Consider the following 23,560-nt stretch of genomic DNA (forward strand, 5'->3'; position numbering starts at 1 on the left):
TTGGTCTGTTTTCTAAGTAATTATCTTTCAGCAGCTTGTTTCAGTTTTATCAACAGACAGCGGTAAGACTGCTAGGAGCACAAATATATTCTAGTTAATTGAGAAAGAATCCAGAGTCAGACTGGCTCTTTCCTGGAGCAGATTATTGAACTCCCCTTAAGAAATTATTCAGGAATTTAGATCAAGGCTTAAAGGTAAATCCTTCCCTCTTCCATCTTGTTACATCAATGTAAATTACAATATTGAGTTACGATAATCCATATCAGAAGTATATACCTTCAGCTGTTTTTCTGAAGCTAGTGACAAGAGACAGTCTTTTATACATTGCTGACCATGTTTTATACCATGTCATCCTCCACTACTTTCATATTGGACAAGAGATTGATTCTTGACCCAAGGACAGCCTACTTTGGCTGCTCTACTTTGTAACAGATAGCCGGTAATGTACACCTCTCCCAAAAAGCTATTCTGTGCTGGTTGAATCAATTTGATTGTTTTTCTTGGGGAGTTTGGACTCAAAGACACATAGATGGAAAATTAGTTGGTAAATGGCAGACGAGAAAATTAAAACAGATACTAAGAGTAGGTGTACATGGGTAGAGCTCATGAGTAGGGGAGAATGGACATCAAGATACTAAAGTAGTAACATTAATGAGTCACTAGGACTATTGTGCCTGGAGGGAGAGTTGTGGTTATATCTTGAATGATGCTTGAGTTCTTTGAGGCCTGACCATGCAGCTGCTGAAACCTATTTCCTTTTCCTCTTTACTTCTGCATATATCCTTATACTAACCCCTCATCTTTGTTTCTTGCAAGCCATATAGTATGTTTATCAAAAGGGTTATAGCAGTAGCCAATTAAGTAGCAGACACTCCCTCTTTTCCTTCTCCTTCTTCCCTGCCCCAAGCCACTAGTGGATCTAATTTCTCTAAGGAAAAAGAGGGGCAAGGGAAGTGAGTGGTGCCACCCATTTGCCCCTTCAGGTACCTGGGTCCAAAAGACAAACCAGCAATGGAGGAGTGAAACACTTTGAAGCATATGTAAGATTAATAATTAAACTACAACCAGAAAGTTATGGAATCTTCCCAAGATGTTATTACAGGACTTGAAAGGAAGATTTGGCATTGCATGTCTGGGAGCAATGGTGAAGAAAACCAAAAAACAATTTTATGTTCATACCCTCACTGAGGTGAGACTTCTCAATAAACTAGTTATTAATAGTTATACATGCCCTTTTTGAAACTACTTTTGCTTTTTTAAAAAAGCAAAAATATGTAATATCATCATATAAAAGAAAAGGGATGATATGCTTCTCAATTTGAAATGGGTGATTGTAATAAGGACACATAAGTTTGCAGCAGTGTGTGTTCAAAAAATAAGCTGATCAGACATAAACACACACACACACGCGCGCGCGCGCGCACGAGATTTATTGTACTTTAAAAATAATGAACACCGGATCACATGAGGTCAGGAGTTCCTTGAGACCAGCTTGACCAACATGGCAAAACCCCATCTCTGCTAAAAAATATAAAAATTAGCCTGGACATGGTGTCACATGCCTGTAATCCCAGCTACTTGGGAGGCTGAGGCAGGAGAATCACTTGAACGCAGGAGGCTCAGGCCATAGTGAGCAGAGGTTGCGTGACTGCACTCCAGCCTGGGTGACAGAGCAGGACTGTGTCTCAAAAAAATAATAAATAAAAATAAACAGTTCAGTTCCTGTGCAAAAAATAGAATAAAGTTGTTATAGTAGCCCCCACTTATCTGAGAAGAATACTCTCCAAGACCCAGCCCCCCCATCCCCCCAGCCCCAGTGGATGCCTGAACCCTATATACAATGTTTTGTTTTTTTCCCTATACGTACATACCTATGATAAAGTTTAATTTATAAATTAGGCACAGTAAGTGATTAGCAACAACAATAATGAAATAAAACAATTCAGTAAAATAGGGGTTACTTGAAAACAACTACCATGATACCACGACAGTTATCTGATCACTGAGATAGCTGCTAACTGACTCCTGGGCAAGGAGCATCTGTAGCAAGGAGACACTGAACAAAGGGCACCGTGCTACTCAGAAGGGCATGCAATTTAAAATGTATGAATTGTTTGTTTCTGGAATTTTCCATGGAATCTTTTCAGACCATAGTTGACTATGGGTAACTGAAGCCATGGAAATTGAAACTGTGGATAAGGTAGGGACTACTGTTTTGCCTTCCTGCAGTTATGCAAGAAGTTGGCAGGGGAATTGATTCGTTATTTAATTTGATAATGAGAAAAGAAGAATACTAGGATTCAAAAGTTGAATTACCAAATGATGAATTTGTCAACTCATTCCCTGCACTCCAAGTATCAGCAAATTAAGAGTTCCAGTTCCCTCATTTGCCACATTTTTATACTCAGTGGGCTGCCATTACTGTTCTCATGTGTCACTTTTGTTACAGTTATCTGACTGCACTCTCATGAGGACAGTTCTTGAAAAGCTGCTTCCATCCCACACTTGCTTTGTGCCTGTGCTTGGCACTGAAGAAGACACAGATACACATTTGACCTCATGATGGTGCTCTGGAAGCCAAAATGATTCCTTTCCCTCTCCCCTTCCTGACTGGGCTTGTGTTTCTGTGTCTTATGAAGATGGTTAACTATATTTTATGGTGTTATATTCTTAGGTGGCAATCTAGTTGAAGTCCATAAGTAAGGAGCTAGGTCTTTTGTAGAGAAGCTGAATTTATTCAGTGTTATTCAGAGGTAGTCTCAGACAGCAAAGCAAAACTTGAAAAGCAGATTTCCCCCTGGCTTTTGAAAAACCTCTCTTCTCTTTTTTGTAACTGTTCTTTGGGAATTGGACTTTATGGGCTCTAAAATGTAAATTCAGAAAGAAATGAATGTGTAATTGTTGCTTCATTATCTTGTGTCATTCTTGGCTTTGGCTCTCCAAGTGGAAGCATTTCAATTGCAAGAAGACTTATATTGAATGCTGATGTTCTTTCCTGTCTTCCACCTGTGATGAGGCCTTGTTTTACTGATGTGGCTGGCCCTTGCCAAGGTCCTTCAGCACCTCAAAAGCAGATTGTGAGATCCACACATATCTGCACCTAGCATGATTTTTTTTTTTTAAGACACAGCATCTCACTATGTTGACCCACACTGGCCTTGAACTCTTAAACTCAAGAGATCCTCCCACTTCGACCTCCTGAGTAGTGGAGGCTACAGGTGCGCACCACCACACCCAGCAATTAGCATGGTTTTGTCGTTGGCGGTATATGCTCTAGAGCAGGAGTTGGCAAACATTTTCTGTAAAGGGCCACGGAGTAAATATTTTAGGCATTGTGGGCCATAAGGTCTCTTATTGCAACGACTCAACTCTGCTGCTGTGGCATTAACACAGCTATAAGCAAAACATAATGAATGATCTTGTCTGTGTTTCTGTAAACATAGGGACTAAAATTTGAATTTTGTGAAATTGTTATGTAGCACAAAATATTATTCTTTTTAAAATGTGAAAATCATCCTTAGCACGTCGGCTGTTAAAAAACAGCCAGTAGGCCGGGCGCGGTGGCTCAAGCCTGTAATCCCAGCACTTTGGGAGGCCGAGACGGGCGGGTCACGAGGTCAGGAGATCGAGACCATCCCAACATGGCCTAACATGGTGAAACCCCGTCTCCACTGAAAAATACAAAAAACTAGCCGGGCGAGGTGGCGGGCGCCCGTAGTCCCAGCTACTCAGGAGGCTGAGGCAGGAGAATGGCATAAACCCGGGAGGCGGAGCTTGCAGTGAGCTGAGATCCGGCCACTGCACTCCAGCCCGGGCGACAGAGCGAGACTCCGTCTCAAAAAAAAAAAAAAGAAAAAACAGCCGGTAGGCTGGATTCAATCACAAGAAATGTAGTCTGACTTCTTCTACTCAAGGCATCTCAGGGTCCTAATGCTGGTTCTGTCACTTCACAACTGTGTGACCTTGAACAAGTTAATTCACCCAAATTACCCTCAGTTTCTTTACCTGGCCAATAAAATAGGTTGGTGTGGAAATTTCAATATAAATCTCTTCGAACACTGCCTGCCATATAGTAAGCATTCAATAAATGGTAGGTATTATTAATATTCCTACCTCCAAAAACATCTTTGTTTTATCTTTTCAGAGATTAAACTCAGATTACTTTGGTACGTGGTTTTGAATTGAGTTAGGTTTGTTCTTTTTCAAAGTTTGTTTTTTGCTTACTTTTCCCTTCACAAGCCTTCCATGCCCTTAGTAAATGATTGATTCCGATAAGACACACAGAGTATTTCAAAGGTCTCTTTGAAATATTAATTATTTAAAATATCGAATGTGAGATTTTTTTTTCCAGAGGCATAAACAGTGGTTTTTCTGGTAAGTGTTAACCTTCAGGTTTATTGGGTGCTTGTTTATTTATAGAATGTGTAATTTTCATCTCTCAATCTTCTAGCATATAGGTAGCTGGGAAAAAATGAATACACATAAACTTTTTTTTAACCACCATTTGTTATCAAACTCTCTTTTGCAAAGTGTCAAAAGGTGCTTTTGGCTGAAATTTTCTTCATTGAAACTCTACCATTAGAAATAACAAGCTTATCTTTAAGATATACATACATTAGAGAAAGTTAACTCACCGATTCAATTCCCCTAACAAACTTTTAGGTAACACCTACCATGTAGACATTTTGGGAGAAATTGCTTCATCCATCCTTCATCATTTATCAGTTTGGGGTATAATATCCACTTATGACCCCTCATACAGTATTTATTCCATGACAAAATGTATCTAAAACATTAATTTTAAAAGTATTTAGGAAGAGTAGTATTCACTATGAAGTTTATCTGGGATTTGGTGATTTACCTCACTATAGGAAACTGTTAATTACCCGTTCTGGCAAGGAGATGAGATAATAGAATGAATGAACTCTCTAACCGACATATTCCCCTATGGTTTTAACTTTAATTGCTCTGAGATTAATTTTCTTTTTGGTGGATACCACTGTGCAAGGCCTCAACCTGGGAATGTAATGTTTTTCTGTTTTGTTTTACAAACTTTCAACTACTGCATAATGTAATTACTATACTGCCCCTAGCTCATCCTGTGGATTCTGGTAATTTCTTCTAAGCTCCTGTGTCCTCTTTTCCGTCTTGAAAGTTTTCTTCTTTTGAATAAGAGCATCTGCCTTCATTATTTTCCATAGAACTTTATACTTTCTATTTATGCCCTCTTCTAATCTCTTTGGAATATCTTGATTTTGTTAAACACTTTCTGGCTGTAAATAACTTCATAGACTATTATCTTAGTTACCATCTGTTGATTTTCCAAGTCACCATTAACTCCATTCTTCACTCACTTCCAATTAAACCACAAACTAACAAAAACCTCCTGTCGGCTAGAGGCTTTCTAGGTGCTTGTGGACTGAAATATAAGTTGCTTAGGCTTTTATGATGACTATTGACACAGTGCTTTGCCAAATGGTTTGATTTCTCTAATTTCTGACTCATTTATGGTTTTACTATTACTCTTACTGATAGATATTAAGGTCTTGCAGAGCAATGTGTTATTTTCACCATATCGTGGTAACCTTTTACTTAGTCTTTATTATCTCCTATTGTTTCATGTTAAATTCTAAGTTATTTGTCAGCCCTGGGCCGTCATGTTTGTTAGATCTCAGAGAAGGAGTTTTTGTTTTCCTCTTCTTTAATAAATGAGCAGTCTTCCAATTTTGCATTATCTACAAATCTGTATATCTTGCAGCACGTTCTTAATCTGGACCATGATAGATACTGTGAAAAAGATTGAATCTAGCACTAGTTTTTCTTGCGCTCCACTTGTCATCGCCTTCTTATGCTGTCAACTTCCATTTACTACTGCTGATGACCTTGCTCACAAAACAATTCTACATTTCTATTTATTCTTTTACCAATAATGACCAAACTGACCATCCGACTTTGCCTAGAGTTCTATGCAGAATAATATTTGTCACTGCAAATTAAATTGTATTTGTCACATAATTGATTTCTCTCCCAATCTGGTCCATTTCGCATACTACCGTGAGGCTGATCTTAAATGCCACCTTTGTCACATCGCTGTCCTGTTGAAGATCAATCAGTAGGTTTTTAGAGTCCATTGAAGCACATTCAAGTTTCTTAAAATGATATCCAAGCTCCTTTAGAACTTTGCTCTGATCTTACCTATCCAACTGTAACTCCTGTATCTTTCATCTCTATTTCTCCTCTCATGCTTTATCATGGATACCATCCATATTTTATTTCAGGTGGCTATACTGATTCAAAATGGCCTCAATTCTTTTTACCCCCTTAAAATTATGTGCTATGAATAGGCAAAACTAATATATGATGATAGATATTCAGACATATGTTTCATCTGAGTGGTAGGGGCAAAAGAGAATTTTCTGGCGAGATGGAAATGTTCAATATCATGATTGTGGTGGTAGTTACATGGATGTATGCATTTTTCAAGACTCTTCAAACTGTAAAATTAGTATCTTTCCATTTCAACATTTGTAAATTTACACACACACACGTACACACACAGAGTGCACATGTATGTGCACTAGGAGTTCAGATATTTAGATTTATCTGTGAACCAGTATGGTCTGTTTTTGTTTTTTTTTAAATCTGTTTTTGTGTCTTTTACATGAAATTATAATGCCTAAAGTGCTCTAGAAATGTAATGTTTTCAGAGACTTAAGTCCCATTTCTTCCATGAAATCTTCCCCAACTCCTCAAGCCCACAGAAAGCATAGTTTTGTTTTTTAAAATGATTTCATATGTGCAAGTATTATCTCACATGGAAGGGTTCTACTTTCAGTAAGAAGCCTTTTGCTTCTATGGGATCATTTAACAGTGATTGGTTCATAGCAACTTTTTTCAACTTTGAGCAGCTCAACTTTTGCAGAAAACTTTAAATATACAATCGAGAATTCAAGGAGGCTATAACAGTGAATTAAAACCATTATGCCTGGGTTGTTAAGATTTTAAGGAATGATTTTTATAATATTGGCTTTACTTTAGTAATTTTCAAGGTGTGATAAACTGGAATAGGGTCTTAGGGAATGAGAGAGTCCAGGGCACTTGGTGCTTGAGTTCCTAGAGGTGTAAGGGCTATTCTAATTAATAATGTTTGATAAAAAGGAAGGAGAGCACAGAGTAGTTTCAAAAACTATGAAGAGTCAGATATTTTGCCCTACTTGCATGCCAACAAGTTAGCTGGCTGCAGTGTCAGCGATGCCGGCAGAATACACAAGACTCCTGGGTCAGAGACACATAACTCTGTTATTCATGATACAGCAAGCAATATGAGCTTCACGTTCACATTGTTTTCCTCTGCCCTCCAACTCCCAGAGTTGGAAAGCAAACCTAGACCAGGGTTGCGAAGGCAAACCTAGGTGGATGCTGCACTCATGGTGGGTTTGTGTCATTGCTGAGGAATCCCATGCTTAGGGAACCCAAATCTTTTATGATGGACTGAACACAAACCTGCCTGACATTTGTCCTAGAGGGAGATATAACCTGTCTGCAAAGCAAATGAACGTGCTGTCTTCTCTAGAGGAAGACACTGTGTCTTCCAAGGTTGTTTTCTGTAAAAACATCCTTGAAAAGATAGTACAGAAAGGCCATCAGTGCCTCTGTTCAGAAAATGTGCAGAAATGTGAGAAACCCATAGAGAATTGTCTGTAAGTATGTGCTAGGCAATAGAGAATAGGCTTGCACAAAGGTATTAGAGGTAATTAATTTACCTAGTGCTAATTGTAATCTGTATCATCTCTAAACCCTTTTGTGAAAATTAAGACAACACAACACAAGTAAATGCTGATACTGAAAATTAAGCAGCAGGCATTCGGCATCTAACTAAATGACAAATACTGTGGGAAACATGAAAAAGAAGGTACAACCCATGCCTTTTATTTGATCTGACGATAAGTAGCTCACGCAAAGCCCACAGACTGCATGCAGCCCACCTAACTCCTTAGTGATATCTGTGACTTTCAGGCTGATTAGAAAGTTTCTTCTAAAGTGTTACCTCTCAGATGTGCCCGTAAGTTATCATTTTAGTAGCTAAAAGCATTACCAAATTTTCCCTTGATATTCTTTCACTCAGTTAAATAGGTATTGTACGTTGTAAAAAACACATTTTTTGCACATGTGTTCAATAAAGTTTTTGTATTTTTTAATGAAATAAATACATAAACAATTTTTTTTTTCTTGAAGTTGAACTCGTAGGCCAAAAAAACCTACTCACTACTAATTACATCTAAGTAAGAATTAATGGTTCTATGAACTTGGAAATTCTAAGTGAACCGTCAACCTCAAATTAAATCACATACAAAATTTCACTGAAATCCATTCAAAATGAAGAATAACTTCTTTCAAAGGATCATGTTGACTCCCATTTTGTTTTAGGAAGACTAACTGAAATATAATCAATCCCATGATTATATTCATAAAACCTTGATTCAGTAAGCTTAGACATTTTACAAAAAACATTCAACTTCTTTGAAACTTATCATGGAGCAAAAGAAAAAGTAATGGGGGACTGAAGCCTGCATTTCTTTCCTTTAATACATCAGTGATATTTACAAAGATTTTTTTTTTTTAGCATAACTATTTAGCATATGTATTCTCACAAGAGACAATATTACCTCAAAAGGGATGAATACTGGTTCTTGGGAATGTGGGTGGAAAAACATTTTAGATATTGCAATGGTTTGTAGCCTTCCAAAGGACCGCAGTACATAAACAGATGTACAAGATATCTATGGCATTAAATGTTAACAGTAGGGGGCGTTAGAAAAAATATCTAAAAAGACTCCCAGTGGGAGGAAGACGATAATGAAAAAAGGTTGCGAGACACTGATCTAGCATAATATTCTGACAAGTACAGTGAGGTGGCAACTATTAAATTAAGCAAAGGTATTTATTTTTAATTCCTCTTGACTTTATTTATTTTGAGACAGGGTCTCACTCTGTCACCCAGACTGGAGTACAGTGACACGCTCATGGCTCACTGCAGCCCCAACCTCCCAGGCTCAAGTGACCATCCCGCCCCAGCCTCCTGAGTATCTGGGACTATACAATGCACACGCCACCACACCCAACTATTTATTTATTTTTTTTTGTATGTGTATTTTTTGTAAAGATGGGGTTTCACCATGTTGTTCAGGCCAGTCTCGAACTCCTGAGCTCAAGTGATCCTCCCACCTCAGCCTCCCAAAGTGCTGGGATTACAGGCGTGAGCCACTGTGCCCAGCCTCCTCTCAACTTTTTGTCATATTTGTTTTTTCATCTTTTTATCTAATTACAATATAATAGCATTAAATAATTTTAATAAAACAATATAATGTTATACATTTTTATGTCTGCATATTATTTAGGTAAATCATAAATTTTTTTCAGTAATTTGCATATATTTACTTTTCTACATAGTCTTTATAATTATCATTTTTGTAAGGATACATAAAATTTCACTTGTGCTGTCATCCTCGCCTTCTTGTACTTACATATCTCTAAAAATTCTTTCCCTGTCTTCTTTGCAATTCTGCTTCTCCTGACTGCCTGTTAAAAGTTGGGTTTCTCTGATTCTGGGGAGGGGATTAGGAAGACATTAGTCAAAAGACACAAAATTTCAGTTGGACAAGAGGAATAAGCTCAAGAGATCTATTGTACATCATGGTAACTGTAGTTAATAACAATATATTGTGTATTCAAAAATTGCTCAGAGATTTTAAGTATCTGACTACCAAAAAATGGTGACATATGTTAAATAGCTTGATTTATTCATTCCACAATGTGTATGTATATTAAAACATCATGGTGGGGTACGGTGGCTCATGCCTGTAATCCCAGCACTTTGGGAGGCCGAGGTTGGCTGATCACTTGAGGTCAGGAGTTTGAGACCAGCCTGGCCAACATGGTGAAACCTTGTTTCTACTAAAAATACAAAAAAAAAAAATTAGCTGGGCATGGTGGTGCACACTTGGAATCCCAGCTACTTGGGAGGCTGAGGCAGGAGAATCGCTTGAACTCGGGAGGTGGAGGTTGTAGTGAGTCTCAATTACACCACTGCACTCCAACCTCAGCAACAGAGGGAGACTCTGTCTCAGAAAAAAAAAAGAAAGAAAGAAAAAAAGAAACCACATCATATACTGGGTGTGTGTGTATGTATAAAATTTTTACTTGTCAATTAATAATTCTTAAATATTTTGTTAAAAGTTGAGGTTCTCTGGAATTGCATCTTCTATTCTCTCCTTCTTCTAATATACTTTTTCAGGGTAGGTAATCTCATCCACCATCCAGTGACACCCAAATCTTTAACTCCAGCCCAGAGTTCACTCTTGCATTTCAGACCCACATTTCCAACTTCTTTTTCGTTATTTCTACTTGTATATTCCTTAGACATATCAAATAGATCACATTTTCTCGTACTTGTTTATCCCTGGTCATCTAAACTCCTCTCCTTAATCTCACCCTCCTTCTCCTGCCAGCTAAGTCCTATTGACTGTATTAATGCCTTCAAAATGTCCATCCCCTCCATTCACTTTGCTCTCTGGTTAGTTCAGGCTATGTGTTATTTAGACAATTACGCTATGCAATTAAAAATTTCCCTGCCATTTTTTTTTTTTTTTTGAGATGGAGTCTCGCTCTGTCACCCAGGCTGGATGGAGTGCAGTGGCGTGATCTTAGCTCACCGCAACCTCCGCCTCCCAGGTTCAAGCGATTCTCCTGTCTCAACCTCCCAAGTAGCTGGGATTACAGGCGCCTGCCACCACGCCTGGCTAATTTTTTTTTTTATTTTTAGTAGGGACGGGGGTTTCACCACGTTGGTCAGGCTGGTCTTGAACTGCTGACCTCAAGTGATTCTCCTGCTTCAGCCTCCCAAAGTGCTGGGATTACAGGTGTAAGCCACTGTGCCCGGCCAAAATTTCCCTGCCTTTTGTCTTGCCATCCTCTGAGTCATTCTCCACAATGCTGTCCAACAAGTCTTTCTAAAGAGTAAATCTGATCAGGTCACTTCCTATTGTTTATAGTTGATATGCCCAGTACAGTAGCCACCATCTGCATGTGGCTATTGTGTGCCTGAAATGTAACTAATCTGAATTGACATGTGCAGAAGTAAATATGTACTAGATTTCTAAGAGTTAATCTGATAAGAAGAATGTAAAATACATCATTTTGAAAATACATTTGGCTGAATGTTTACTTAATGTATTAAAAATTAATTTGGCCAGGTGAGGTAGCTCACATCTGAAATCCCAGTACTTTGGGAGGCTGAGGCAGGCAGACCACCTGAGGTCAGGAGTTTGAGACCAGCCTGGCCAACATGGTAAGACCCTGTCTCTACTAAAAATACAAAAATTAGCTAGGCGTGGTGGCAGGTGCCTGTAATCCTAGCTACTTGGGAGGCTGAGGCAGGAGAATTGCTTGAACCCAGGAGGCGGAGGTTGTAGTGAGCGGAGATCGCACCACGGCACTCCAGCCTGGGCAACAGAGCGAGACTCTGGCTCAAAAAGAAAAAAAAAAAATTTTACCTTTTTAAATTTTTTTAGTATTACTACCAGAATATTTAGCATTATTTATGTGGTTCACATTTATGGCCTGTATTTTATAACTAGTGAATACTACCGACTTATAGAATAGTGTTCAAGCCCCATATCGTAGAATTTTCATCTTTCATCATCTGGCCACTAATGCCTAGTTCATTTCAACTTCTGCCAGCTATTGAGCAAAGAGAACTGGGCTTGGTATCAGACTGATCTGAGTTCATACCTGGGCCTCTCCACCACAGTTGAAAAACATACAGTACTTATCCCAGTGTGTTGTGAGGATTAAAATATCTAACAACTGTAAAGTGTCTACTGCATACGATTTAATTCTCCCAGGTACATTCTAGCCATACCAAACTACCTTCAGGTCTTCTTTTTTTTCCTATTGAAAAGAGCAGGTGATACTTCAGATGTGTCTGTAACCTTAATGATTTTTATTTTTTGAAGATGGAATCTCACTCTGTTGCCCAGGCTGGAGTGCAGCGGTACAATCTTGGCTCACTGTAACCTCTGCCTCCCAGGTTCAAGTTCAAATGATTCTCTTGCCTCAGCCTCCCGAGTGGCTGGGACTACAGGCGCCCACCACCACGCCTGGCTAATTTTTATATTTTTAGTAGAGTCTGGGTTTCACCATGTTGGTCAGGCTGATTTTGAACCCCTGACCTCAAGTGAGCCACCCACCTCGGCCTCCCAAAGTGCTAGGATTACAGGCAAGAGCCACCATGCGCCACCTCTTAATGAATGCTACAAGTACACTATCCCCCTTCCGTGTTTACTTAATGGGCTGTACTTCATTTTTCCTGTTTTCACCAAATATTAGACCTGAGAACCTCAGCATTTCTCTTCATTTTTTTTTCATTCAATACCCCGTCCTAGAGAGTTTATTTTAAAAGAATAAATTATTATAACATTGAAGAAGTCTCAAATCAAATGCAGAACATAATCAAAAAAGATTTTAGCTTGCTGTTATCCCATAAGAAAATGTATTTTCAGCTGGGTGCGGTGGCTCACGCCTGTAATCCTGGTATTTTGGGAGACCGAGGCGGGTGGATCACCTGAAGTCAGGAGTTCAAGACCAAGGCCTGATCAACATGGAGAAACCCCATCTCTACTAAAAATACAAAATCTAGCCAGGTGTGGTGGCGCATGCCTATAATCCCAGCTACTTGGGAGGCTGAGGCGGGAGAATCGCTTGAACCCCACACGCAGAGGTTGTGGTGAGCCGAGATCGCACCATTGCACTCCAGCTTGGGCAACAAGAGCAAAACTCTGTCTCAAACTAAACTAAAATAAAATAAAATGTATTTTCATTTGTGATCTCATACCCCATAGTTAATTTTTTAAACAAAGTAGGATTTAGATTTAACTTTGGAGTAGCATCAGAAATAATGTCCTTTCCCTCTTCCCTCCTTCTTCTCTTAACCCTCTTGCCTGCAAATTGTCATCTACCTCAGACTCACACATTTAGCTACCCTCAAGGTAGCCACCTATTTGGGGTCCTTTTCATCAGCTAGGCCAGTTAGGAAGAGCAGGCTGAGCTCACTGGGAATTATGCACAGTGTGGTAGAGGCTTTCTGGCCATTGACACCTTGAGACAAACTCTAACAAATTTTAGAGGTGTTTTTCATGGCCAGAGTTGTCAAACATAGGAGGAGGGTAAAATGTTTTAAATGCTGTTTCTGTTAGGAATTTCCACGAGCATCTTCTGAGCATCCCACTCATGGCTCCTTAACAGTTCTTTCCCACAGGAAAAGTGTAGACACACAACAGCATTCTAAAAAGGAAGTGGGACTCTGGCTGATGTCTCTAAAAGTTAAAATGTGGCCTTTCAGATAATGTGGTCACCTTTTCTTTATACGGTGTCAGCATCTCAAAATGGTAAAGGATATGGATTAGGTAAGAATTGAATGCAAATGTGTTTTGCAAATAGTGTTTTCTAAGATAATCGCAGATGATGGTTGAATGCCGAAAGTATTAATACAATCAGTATTTAACCTTGTGTAACTCTGCTTCATCAAATCACGCCCTGCACATTGATTGCATTAAGCTGGGTCAGTGGTTTCTTGCTTAGGAATATCTTATAAGAATCTTAACAGGAAGGCAGCAGTAGCTGATCAGCTACTGTTTATTTGCATACTGAGCATGTCATCAATAATACAAAAGACAAGGTCTTTAAGTTGAGAGAACAGTGGGATTGGCATGAATTTTGCTTAATGGTGCATAATAAGCAAAGTAGTCTGTGGTGCCAGAAACTGACAGGATCCATTATGTTAAAACAGATATATGTCTTTAATTTAGGGATATTATGTAAATCTGACAGGAGTTTTTCCCTTTATTTTCCTGTAGTTTAACTTTAATTGCTCCAAGATTAATTCTGATTTCTCCCTTTCACCAGAGGGTGATGAGACTGGCGTGATGGATAATCTTCTGGAAGCCCTACAATCAGGTGCAGCATTCAGAGACCGACGAAAGAGGATTCCAAGGAATCCAGGTAAAACACGTTCCACCTCACATAGTATTGTAAAATATGAATGTTCAGAGCAAAGTAGCAACACCAAAAAAAAAAAATAAGGAAAATAAAAATACTTCTTCATGAAGACTTTTTTTAACAGTTGATCTCAGCTCATGTGTGAAATCTCAGCAGGCATCTACATGATTGCAAGTTTCAACTTGGTAAATGTATCTTCAAATAACTGTAGACTTTACAGCAAAAATCGGAAACCAGGACTCCCACTGTGTTTAATATTAAATATTTTAATTGTTATTTTATGAGCATGTGGTTTAGGTGGAAAGTAGTTTAAAACCATAAATGTAATTAAATCATTAAAAGTAATTGACCCTAAGGATATCACATTAGCTATTCACAGGTAAGGAAACTGAGACAATGTTTGCTTCTAGAGACAGTTTTGGTTTTGCAGCTCAGTCTGTTCTCTGTGATCTATGTTAATAAAGGGAGGAGAGGCACAGATAATCCAAGATCCCCTCAAATCCCCAAGTTTTTGTTTTTGTATTTGATTAGTAACAGTTAAAACCACACTATGAAAATAGATCTCAGGGGAAGAAAAAACATAAAAGAAGTAAAACAACCTCCCTCACCTAAGTGAACTAGAAAGTTGTCCACTTTCTCTGTTCATATCCTATGAAAGAAGTAAATAATGTAATAGCTCCTCTAAGGATAATCCAAGTAGGCTGAACTGTCTGCCTCCTCTCAGTAAGGTTTTCTATTTTTAGTTCGTATCTTTCTTGAAGTAAAGAAAGAAATTAGGTATGTTGGTTTTAAGACTTCTCTTCATGGGCTGTAAAGTTATATGGAGAAGTAAATGAAAAATGGAAAATTAATAGTAAATATGTAAACTCTACTTCATTTAGATTAATAAGATTTGCCTTAAATAGCCTGCAATTCCAAAAATATTCTGTATTTGGACTGGAAGTTACCATGTGTCATTGAATGGAAATTGGTAGCTCTTAAAACCATTGTACTGCAACAAACGAGTGAGAGAAATGGGGCCCAGAACATAGTTGTCCAGGAAAGCTTTTGGCAGTGGTGACCTTGATGGCAGAAGACAATATAAGTTATATTCATCTTTTTCACATTTGGGTGAATCCTGGTGGATATTGGGTAACATTCTGCCTCTGCTATTTATGGATGATCCCTGAGAGACTAGCCTAAAGATAAGATTTGATTGAGAGGAAGGGTTTTGGTTGGAGTATAAGACTACTTTTATGTGTATGAATGCATCGTAGATGGCCTACAAAAAGGGTGGAAGACTGGAGGAAAAAAAGAATGGAAATCTGTATTTATAAGTTCATATTCATTTTTAAGGTAATGCTGCATGGCAGAATACCAGGAGCACTACTCACCTATAACTATGAGGCAGCCATTCCACTTATCCGCAGCCTTTGTCTGTAAATGAGAATGTTCTACCATGCCATCAGAAGCCCCTACTACCTCTTAAGGAAAATAAAAACCTTCACTGCTCTTTCTGGAACTATCAGATCAATAGTAGTCAGTGAAAGGTGAACTGAAATAATTTTTGTATCAATTCATTTCTCTGTTAAGCAGCTGATAAGTAAAAACATGTTATTCTGGGCCATAAAAGAACTGCCATAATTTTTCTAGGCTGTTTATTTTAAAAATGCACATTTGCTAAAGCCCTTGTCTGATTAGTCTCACACCTCATACTGATTCTAGAAAAACTGTACTTGGAGAGAGAGATCATTCCATGGGGTTTCTGTGAGTTTGGTACTCAAGGGAATATAGTGTTGTCAACTGTGAAACACCAAGAATATATTCACAAACTGCATAATTTTATAGTACTGATTCCAAGTAATCTAAATTGGGATTTCCTGTGGATTGTAGCTGGAGTGCCTCCATGAACACATAGGGTTAAAAATATCACTCCATTTAGCTGTGGCAGTTGTTCCAAGTGGCAGCAGCCAAAGCAAATGTCCAGAGGTAAAACGAAACTCCAAGGCAGGCAGTGGCAGTGGTTGGGAAAGCACCTTGGTTATCAGTAGAAAAGCTGGAAGTGAGGGAGGGGGGACAGAAGGCACAGAGTTTACAAGTCTGCCAAAAAACTCTGTCTGCCTCTTTCTAGAAGAAGCGGAACCAGGGACTTTACAGATTTCCTCCTTGCCTCAGCCCTTCCTAGCTAGATCATCTTTTCCTGCTAGTCCCCTGTTATTTTTACTTTCTTGGGCACCTGATTTGTTTCCTTTCCAAGATCCCATTGACTTGGTATTGTTACACTTTCCCTGTTCAACACTGACATCCTTGATCTTTTCCAACAACCTCCACTTCAATATGATGAGATAAAAGCAGAAAAGCCAAATTATAAAGAAGGCTATTTTCCCCCAAGTAAAGTAAAATAAAAGGAAAATCCAAAAAAACTCTAAAATCAGAGTCAACCACAATCAGCAAAGATGTTCTTACTGCTCTGCTTGCCATTTTCATTACCATCACTTATAGATGGGAATTACTGTTATGTAAAATACAGAGCTCTACCATTGTGTTTCTAATTGTAATCTTTTTATTTATTATTTATTTATTATTATTTTTTGAGATGGAGTCTTGCCCTGTTGCCCAGGCTGGAGTACAGTGGCGCGATCTCGGCCCACTGCAACCTCCACCTCCCGAGTTCAAGAGATTCTCATGCCTCAGCCTCCCCAGTATCTGGGATTACAGGAACGTACCACCATGCCCAGCTAATTGTTGTATTTATATTTTCTTCTTCTTCTTTTTTTTTCATGTTTATATTTTGAGACAGAGTCTCTCTCTGTCACCCAGGCTGCAGTGCAGTGGCATGATCTCGGCTCACTGCAGCCTCCACCTCCTGGGTTCAAGTGATTCTGCTGCCTCAGCCTCCCGAGTAGCTGGGACTACAGGTGCCTGCCACCACGCCTAACTAGTTTTTGTATTTTTAGTAGAGATGGTGTTTCGCCAGGTTGGCCCAGCTGGCCTCAAACTCCTGACCCGTGATCCACCCACCTCGGCCTCCCAAAGTGCTGGGATTACATGCATGAGCCACCCATGCCCAGCCAAACTGTTGTATTTTTAGTAGAGATGGGGTTTCGCCCTATTGCCTAGGCTGGTCTCAAACTCCTGACCTCAGGTGATTTGCCCACCCGGGCCTCCCAAAGTGCTGGGAGTACAGGTGTGAGCCACCGTGCCCAGCCATCTAATTGTAATGTTTTTAATTTTATATGTAAACAAAATAAGGTGATAGTCTGTATTCTTCATTAGAAAATCAAAATGTTAATAAATGGTATGATTAGTTGCCTAAATTATAAATCGCCCACTCTGAGCCTGTGCCCCCTACCCAAGACCTACCATGTTTAGTAACTCAGAAGGAGCTTCCAAATATTGCCTCCAGCCCATTCAGCAGAATGTGCTGTTTCAGTTAAGTACCAAAAGACATTTCAAGGCAGACTATCATATCGGTAATGATAATTGAAAAAAATTTTTTAAATAAGAAACAAACAAAAAGGCTGGGCATGGTGGCTCACGCCTACAATCCCAGCACTTTGGGAGGCCGAGGTGAGAGGATCATCTGTAGTCCCAGCTACTCAGGAGGCTGAGTGGGAGGATTGCTTGACCCCGGTAGGCAGACGTTGCAGTGAGTAGAGATCATGCCACTGCATTCCAGCCTGGATGACAGAGCCAGACCCTGACTCAAAAAAAAGAAGAAAATATTAACTGGTGTATCACAGCCCCCAAATAGTTGAAATGTACACAGGTGATAAATAGTGACGCTGGTTGTACTGGTGCATACTAGCTGAATATTAACCCAGATCACAAGCTTTGCTGATGTCAAAATCAGAGATTAGGAAATGAGCCCCTAAATATTCATTTATTGTACATCTGCTGTGTAAAAGATACTATGCTATACATGACGAGGGAAGATGTAGAAATAATTAAGATAAGATTTCCTTTAATTATAAGACCCTGTGTATTATAGGAACCATAAGAAGCACAGAAAGAATACAGAATAAGTAAGGCAGAAGATAGTAAGTATCATACAAGAGGTGTTAATAACATACTTCGTGACTTCAGAGGATGGGACTAGCATGCATTATCAGATATATCAGAAAAATAATCATGGAGGAAAAGACTGAAGGATGGGTTGGGATTCCAACAGTGAGAGCTGGAGTTGGGGATAGTGGGCATTTTAGTCAAAAGAAATGTCATTACGAAAAACAGAGGCAAGAAAGTTCAAAGCATTTTTCAACAATGGCAAACAGTACAGTAAGAAAATAGGATATATATAGTATAGAAGTATAGAGGTAATTCTGGAAAATTAGGTTGGCTTCATATCATGGAGTGCTTGAATGAGTGACTAAGGTGTTAACTTATAATTCTTTAAGCAATGGGGATTTATTGAAGGTTTTTAAGCAGTGGAGGGACACAATCAAAGTTATGCATTAGAACATTTAATCTAAAGGAGTATAAGTATTCAATTAGGAGTCTATTGTCATATTCTTAGTTGGAGATAATTTAGAGGGAGAGGAGTAGTCAAGAGGCAACCATAACCCTACAGCTTTGAGTATGACTGGCTAAGAAGACGGTTGGGTTACTAAACTATTATTATTTTATTATTTTATTTTATTTTATTTTTTTGAGAACGAGTCTCACTCTGTCGCCAGGCTGGAGTGCATTGGCGTGATCTCGGCTCACTGCAACCTCCACCTCCCAAGTTCAAGCAATTCTCCAGCCTCAGCCTCCAGAGTGGCTGGGATTACAGGCATGAACCACACCCAGCTAATTTTTTTTATTTTTAGTAGAGATGAGGTTTCATCATATTGGCAAGGATGGTCTTGATCTCCTGACCTCGTGATCTGCCAGCCTTAGCCTCCCAAAGTGCTGGGACTACAGGTGTGAGCCACCGCACCCAGACGTAAGGTTACTAAACTATTAAGATCAAGAAAAGGAGGTGATAGTAGAAGAAGGTAAATTCAGTTTTGGGTGAGTTAAACTGAAAGTGATAGCAGAAAGTTGAGGTCAGGATGTCCAGAAGGTTCTTGGAAATATAGATTTCATGACAAAATGGATTCTTGAGTGTTCTGGATATAGTGTGGATAGGGGAAGGGATTGTTATAGGGATTTTTAAGAGAAAAGAAAACCAAAGACAGAGCCTTGAAAACGCCTTCACTAAGGGGCTAAAAGAAGATAGACAAGGAGCAATTGGGCAGGTAGGAGGAGAATCCAGACATTATTGTCCTAGAAAAAAAGGAAGAGGGAAGTACTAAGAAGGCAGGAGAGGTGAACATTTTTAACAATGACATATGCTCTGGTGGAATAAAAAAGGGTAAAAACCAATGATTTGCTATTTGGGAGCTTTCTAATGACTTTTTGAAGAGCATCCTTTCAATATTGTGATGGAACTGAGAAGAGAATACAGAGCTATGCAGAGTAGATGGTGAGGCTATAGGGAAAGATCATATTCATTCAACAGTTGAGCAATCTTATTGAATGCCTCCTCAGTACATTATACTGAGTAAGGTACTGAGGATACAAAATCAAACGGGAGCCTAGAGGAGCTCACATACTGTTTGGGAAAACATGAATATAAACCATGTGATCAAATTACAATGCGGTCTTCTATATGCTGTAATAGAGATAGGAACAGTAAGCCTGTGCAGCATAGGAGTTAGAGTAACCACTCCCAACCACCCACCTCTCTCCTTTGTGTCTACCTAATATGGGCTATTCTTTCTAGCAGTTCGGTGGGTGAGAGGTACATCTCATTTTTCCTTAACAACCTAGTATGGATTTATCTTCTGTGAATTTTGCTAAACCTTTCTTGATCCTGTGTTGTTACAGCCTTTGTTACCACATAAGATAATAAGTTGCGTATGTTTACCATCTACTTTGTAAAGAGTTGCCCATCAGGATTCCTGACTGTGTCATTGTAAGATCAAAGATAAGCTTTGGAGGAAAAAGCAGCACAGAGAGAGACACCTTGCGGGAGTGAAAACCACGCTTAAAATACAAATACACAACTCCACTTCTGTTTTATTGCCAAATAGCTATAGATACTTAGAGCTTGCTTCTCTTTCTTCAACCAACCCGACTTTTTTATTCTTTGCCCACTGTAAGTAAATATAAATGGGCTTCTCAGCAATAGGTGGATATCTAACTTAGCATTTTGGCTATGACTGGATTTTGATCTATAGTTCTAGACATTAAAAAAAACACACAAGAGAAGCATTATGAAGAAATGAAACCATGAAACAGTAAATGTATTTTGGTTTTAGAACCGCACAGGGCAACCAAGAAAACTAAATTTCACAAATCAGGGGCAACTCAGGAGACGCATGATCCTAGTTTTATGTATCAGCAAGATAACAGTATAAATGAGAAGGTATGATTTACCATTTGAGAACAGATAGGGGACAAGAAACAATGTTATACAACAGAGGAAAAGAAACCTCTCTATGTATTAGGGAAGAATAATTTCACAGCAAAACAAAACCCACATTGCCCCAGGCCTCACTGCCTCACGTAAATAACAAAACTCAAATTTTGCTGGCTCTTGTCTCCACATACACATTCAGGACCTCAGCTGCTATAAGGGCTCTCTGAAACATTTCTGGGAGTTACCAGGGGGCATTTCACAGAAACAAGCACACACCACTGTTCCTCCACCTCTGCTACAATACCATGCATTTCTACACTTGCTGTCTTCACGCCAGAATTGGACAGTGGTCATTGACAAAGTAGGGGGGAAATGCCTCTCTCTTTTCTCTTAGTGTGGCACTCCACCTGTGTACCAAGTAGTACTGCTTATACCTCAGAGTATTACAGATCATTTTAGAGAAAGAGCTTTCAATTTTAAATGACACCCTCCCCCGTCCACCGTCACATGGGATTTGACCCAAGATGGCAAGAGCCAAAGATAAGCTCATAACAGATCCCATGTAATACTCAGCATTATCTTGATAACCAAGGTCTGTTGTGGTTTTGTGCTTGTTTTGTTTTATTATTACTAGGTCATGCTGGTCATTCATTGCAAGCTGTTTACTTCTTTCTCCCTGAAGATGAGTTCTTCTTCATGAACTTTCTCAGTCTCTGTTTTATAAATGTCAGAATCTTATACTAGCACACTAATCCCCATTTAGTCTATAGTACATTCATTATACTGTAATATACAATTAAAATCTGGTTTTAAAAAGTAATGCAAAGAAATAAATAAAAGCATGACATTCATCCAAGTAATACTTATTAATCAAATACTAGGGGCCAGGTAACAGTGCTAGGGCCTTGGAGTACAAATGTGGGTCTTGCCCTTAAAAACTCAGATTCTCATGGGAAAGACATGTGATGTAAATTTCATAATATAAATGTACAAAAAGTGCTAAAAAGAGCAACTAACTGCCTGGAGAATTCAAGAGAGGCTTCATGATGAAAGTGGCCTTTGATCTGAGTTTGGAAGGGTGAATAGTAGTTTGGGGAAAAACAAGAGGAATAGGCTTTTCAGATAAAGGAAATGACGAAAACATGTGATGGAGATATGAAAGAGTAAAACGGCAATGACAAAAAGTTAGTTTGTTGTAGCAAAGAGCCAGCAGGGGGTTTAAAGTAAAGGATTACGTGATTTTACACACACACACACACACACACACACACACACACACACACGTAAATGAGGTTGAGGCTGGGGATTGATTTTGGGGACATCTGCACATATATCTGTTTATTGAAACCTTAGGATCACCCAGAAAGAACATGTCAAATGAGAGGGTTGAGGATGGTACATTTGGGAATTATAATATTTAAGAGGCAAATAGAGAAATCAACAAAGGATACTCAGAAAAAGGAAAAAAAAATGGAAAGGGAAGAAGAGAAGCAGTAAAAAGTGGTACCTAAGAGCTGGGCATGGTGGCATGTGCCTATAATCCCAACTGGTAAGAGGACTGCTTGAGCCCAGGAATTTGAGACCAGCCTGGGCAACATAGTGAGACCCTCTTTAAAAAAAAAAATAGTAGTACCTGGAAGACCAAGAGTAGATAAAATTTCAGAACGGAGAATTAGTCAACATTGTCACATTCTATAGAAAAGCTAGGCGGAATGACAACTGATAATTGACCAATGGGTTTTTCAACTAGCAGATTACACGTGACCTTTTCCCAAGTACTTTCAGTACAGCTGTGAGGGCCAAGAGCCAGGTTCTTTTTTTTGTTTTTGTTTTTGTTTTTGTTTTTCTTTTGTTTTTTAGACAGAGTCTGACTCTGTCACCCAGGCTGTAGTGCAGTGGTGCGATCATCACTCGCTGCAGCCTCAGACTCCCAAGCTCAGGTGATCCTCCCACCTCAGCCTGCTGAGTAACTGGGATGACAGGTGCATGCCACCATGCCCAGCTATTTTTTTTTCTTTTTTTTTTTTTCTGTAGAGATTGGGTTTCATCATGCTGCCCGAGCTGGTCTCAAACGTTTGGGCCCAAGCCATCTGCCCGCCTCAGCCTACCAAATTGTTGGGATTACAGGCGTAAGCCACCACACCACACCAAGAGCCAGAATATAATGCATTAAATAATGAAGAATATCTTTTATACCTTGAATGCTGAGATTTGAGGGAAAGACAAGTAGTTAGAAGACAATGAAAAGATAAATTGTGTCTCTTTTAGAGATTCTGACAGGAAACGCTAGATACTCCCAAGATCTTGAATGGAATTATCAATCACTAATAATTATGCCAAATTTTACTTTCAAATATGTGATACCCCCCGCTTAATTCAGTTGCATTTGTTTAGCATACACTGTGTGATTCAGCTAAACTACCTTAGCATGCCTAGTTGATTGGTAGTTGTGTGATATGTAATTCATATCCTCCAATGTAGAGTTTTACTCTCATAAGTTAAAATGAAGAACATTTATGGCTCATACAGAGAGGGACTGGATTGAGGATAGAGGAGAGATATTCTTGAGTTAACTGGAGAGAAGAGGGTAGGATGGAAAAGGTGCCAAAAATGAATAGGAGCTGGGCACAGTGGCTCACACCTTTAATCCCAGCACTTCGTAGAGCCAAGGCAGGAGGATCTCTTGAGCCCAAGAGTTCAAGACCATCCTAGGCAACACAGGGAGACCTTATCTCTACAAAAATTTTTATTTGAAAATCAGCCAGGGGCAGGGCGTCGTGGTTCACACCTGTTATCCCAGCATCCCAGCACTTTGGGAGGCCAAGGTGGGGGGATCTCGAGGTCAGGAGTTCGAGACCAGCCTAGCCACCATGGTGAAACCACATCTCTACTAAAAATACAAAAATTAGCTGGACTTGGTGGTGGGCGCCTATAATCCCAGCTACTTGGGCTGAGGCAGGAGAATCATTTGAACCCAGGAGACAGAGGTTGCAGTGAGCCAAGATCATGCCATTGCACTCCAGCCTGGGCAACAGGGCGAGACTCCGTCTCAAAAAAAAAAAAAAAAGAAAAGAAAGTTAGCCAGGTGTGGTAGTACACACCTGTAGTCCAGGCTACTAGGAGGATGTGGTGGGAGGA

The 23,560-nt window shown here is 39.3% G+C and overlaps 1 protein-coding gene across 5 annotated transcripts in view; it reads left to right on the forward strand.

Annotated features, from left to right (window-relative positions):
- DIAPH2 (diaphanous related formin 2) overlaps positions 1-23,560 on the forward strand; it is a 919,127-nt gene that overhangs the window by 740,185 nt on the left and 155,382 nt on the right. For all 5 annotated transcript variants that reach the window (XM_065538079.1, XM_065538080.1, XM_065538081.1 and 2 more), the window contains one exon: positions 13,963-14,058. In XM_065538079.1, coding sequence (XP_065394151.1) covers positions 13,963-14,058 — 96 coding nt within the window. The remainder of the gene's footprint in view (positions 1-13,962; positions 14,059-23,560) is intronic.

The sequence above is a fragment of the Macaca fascicularis genome, chromosome X, assembly GCF_037993035.2.
Source record: "Macaca fascicularis isolate 582-1 chromosome X, T2T-MFA8v1.1".
In the NCBI taxonomy this organism is placed as follows: domain Eukaryota; kingdom Metazoa; phylum Chordata; class Mammalia; order Primates; family Cercopithecidae; genus Macaca; species Macaca fascicularis.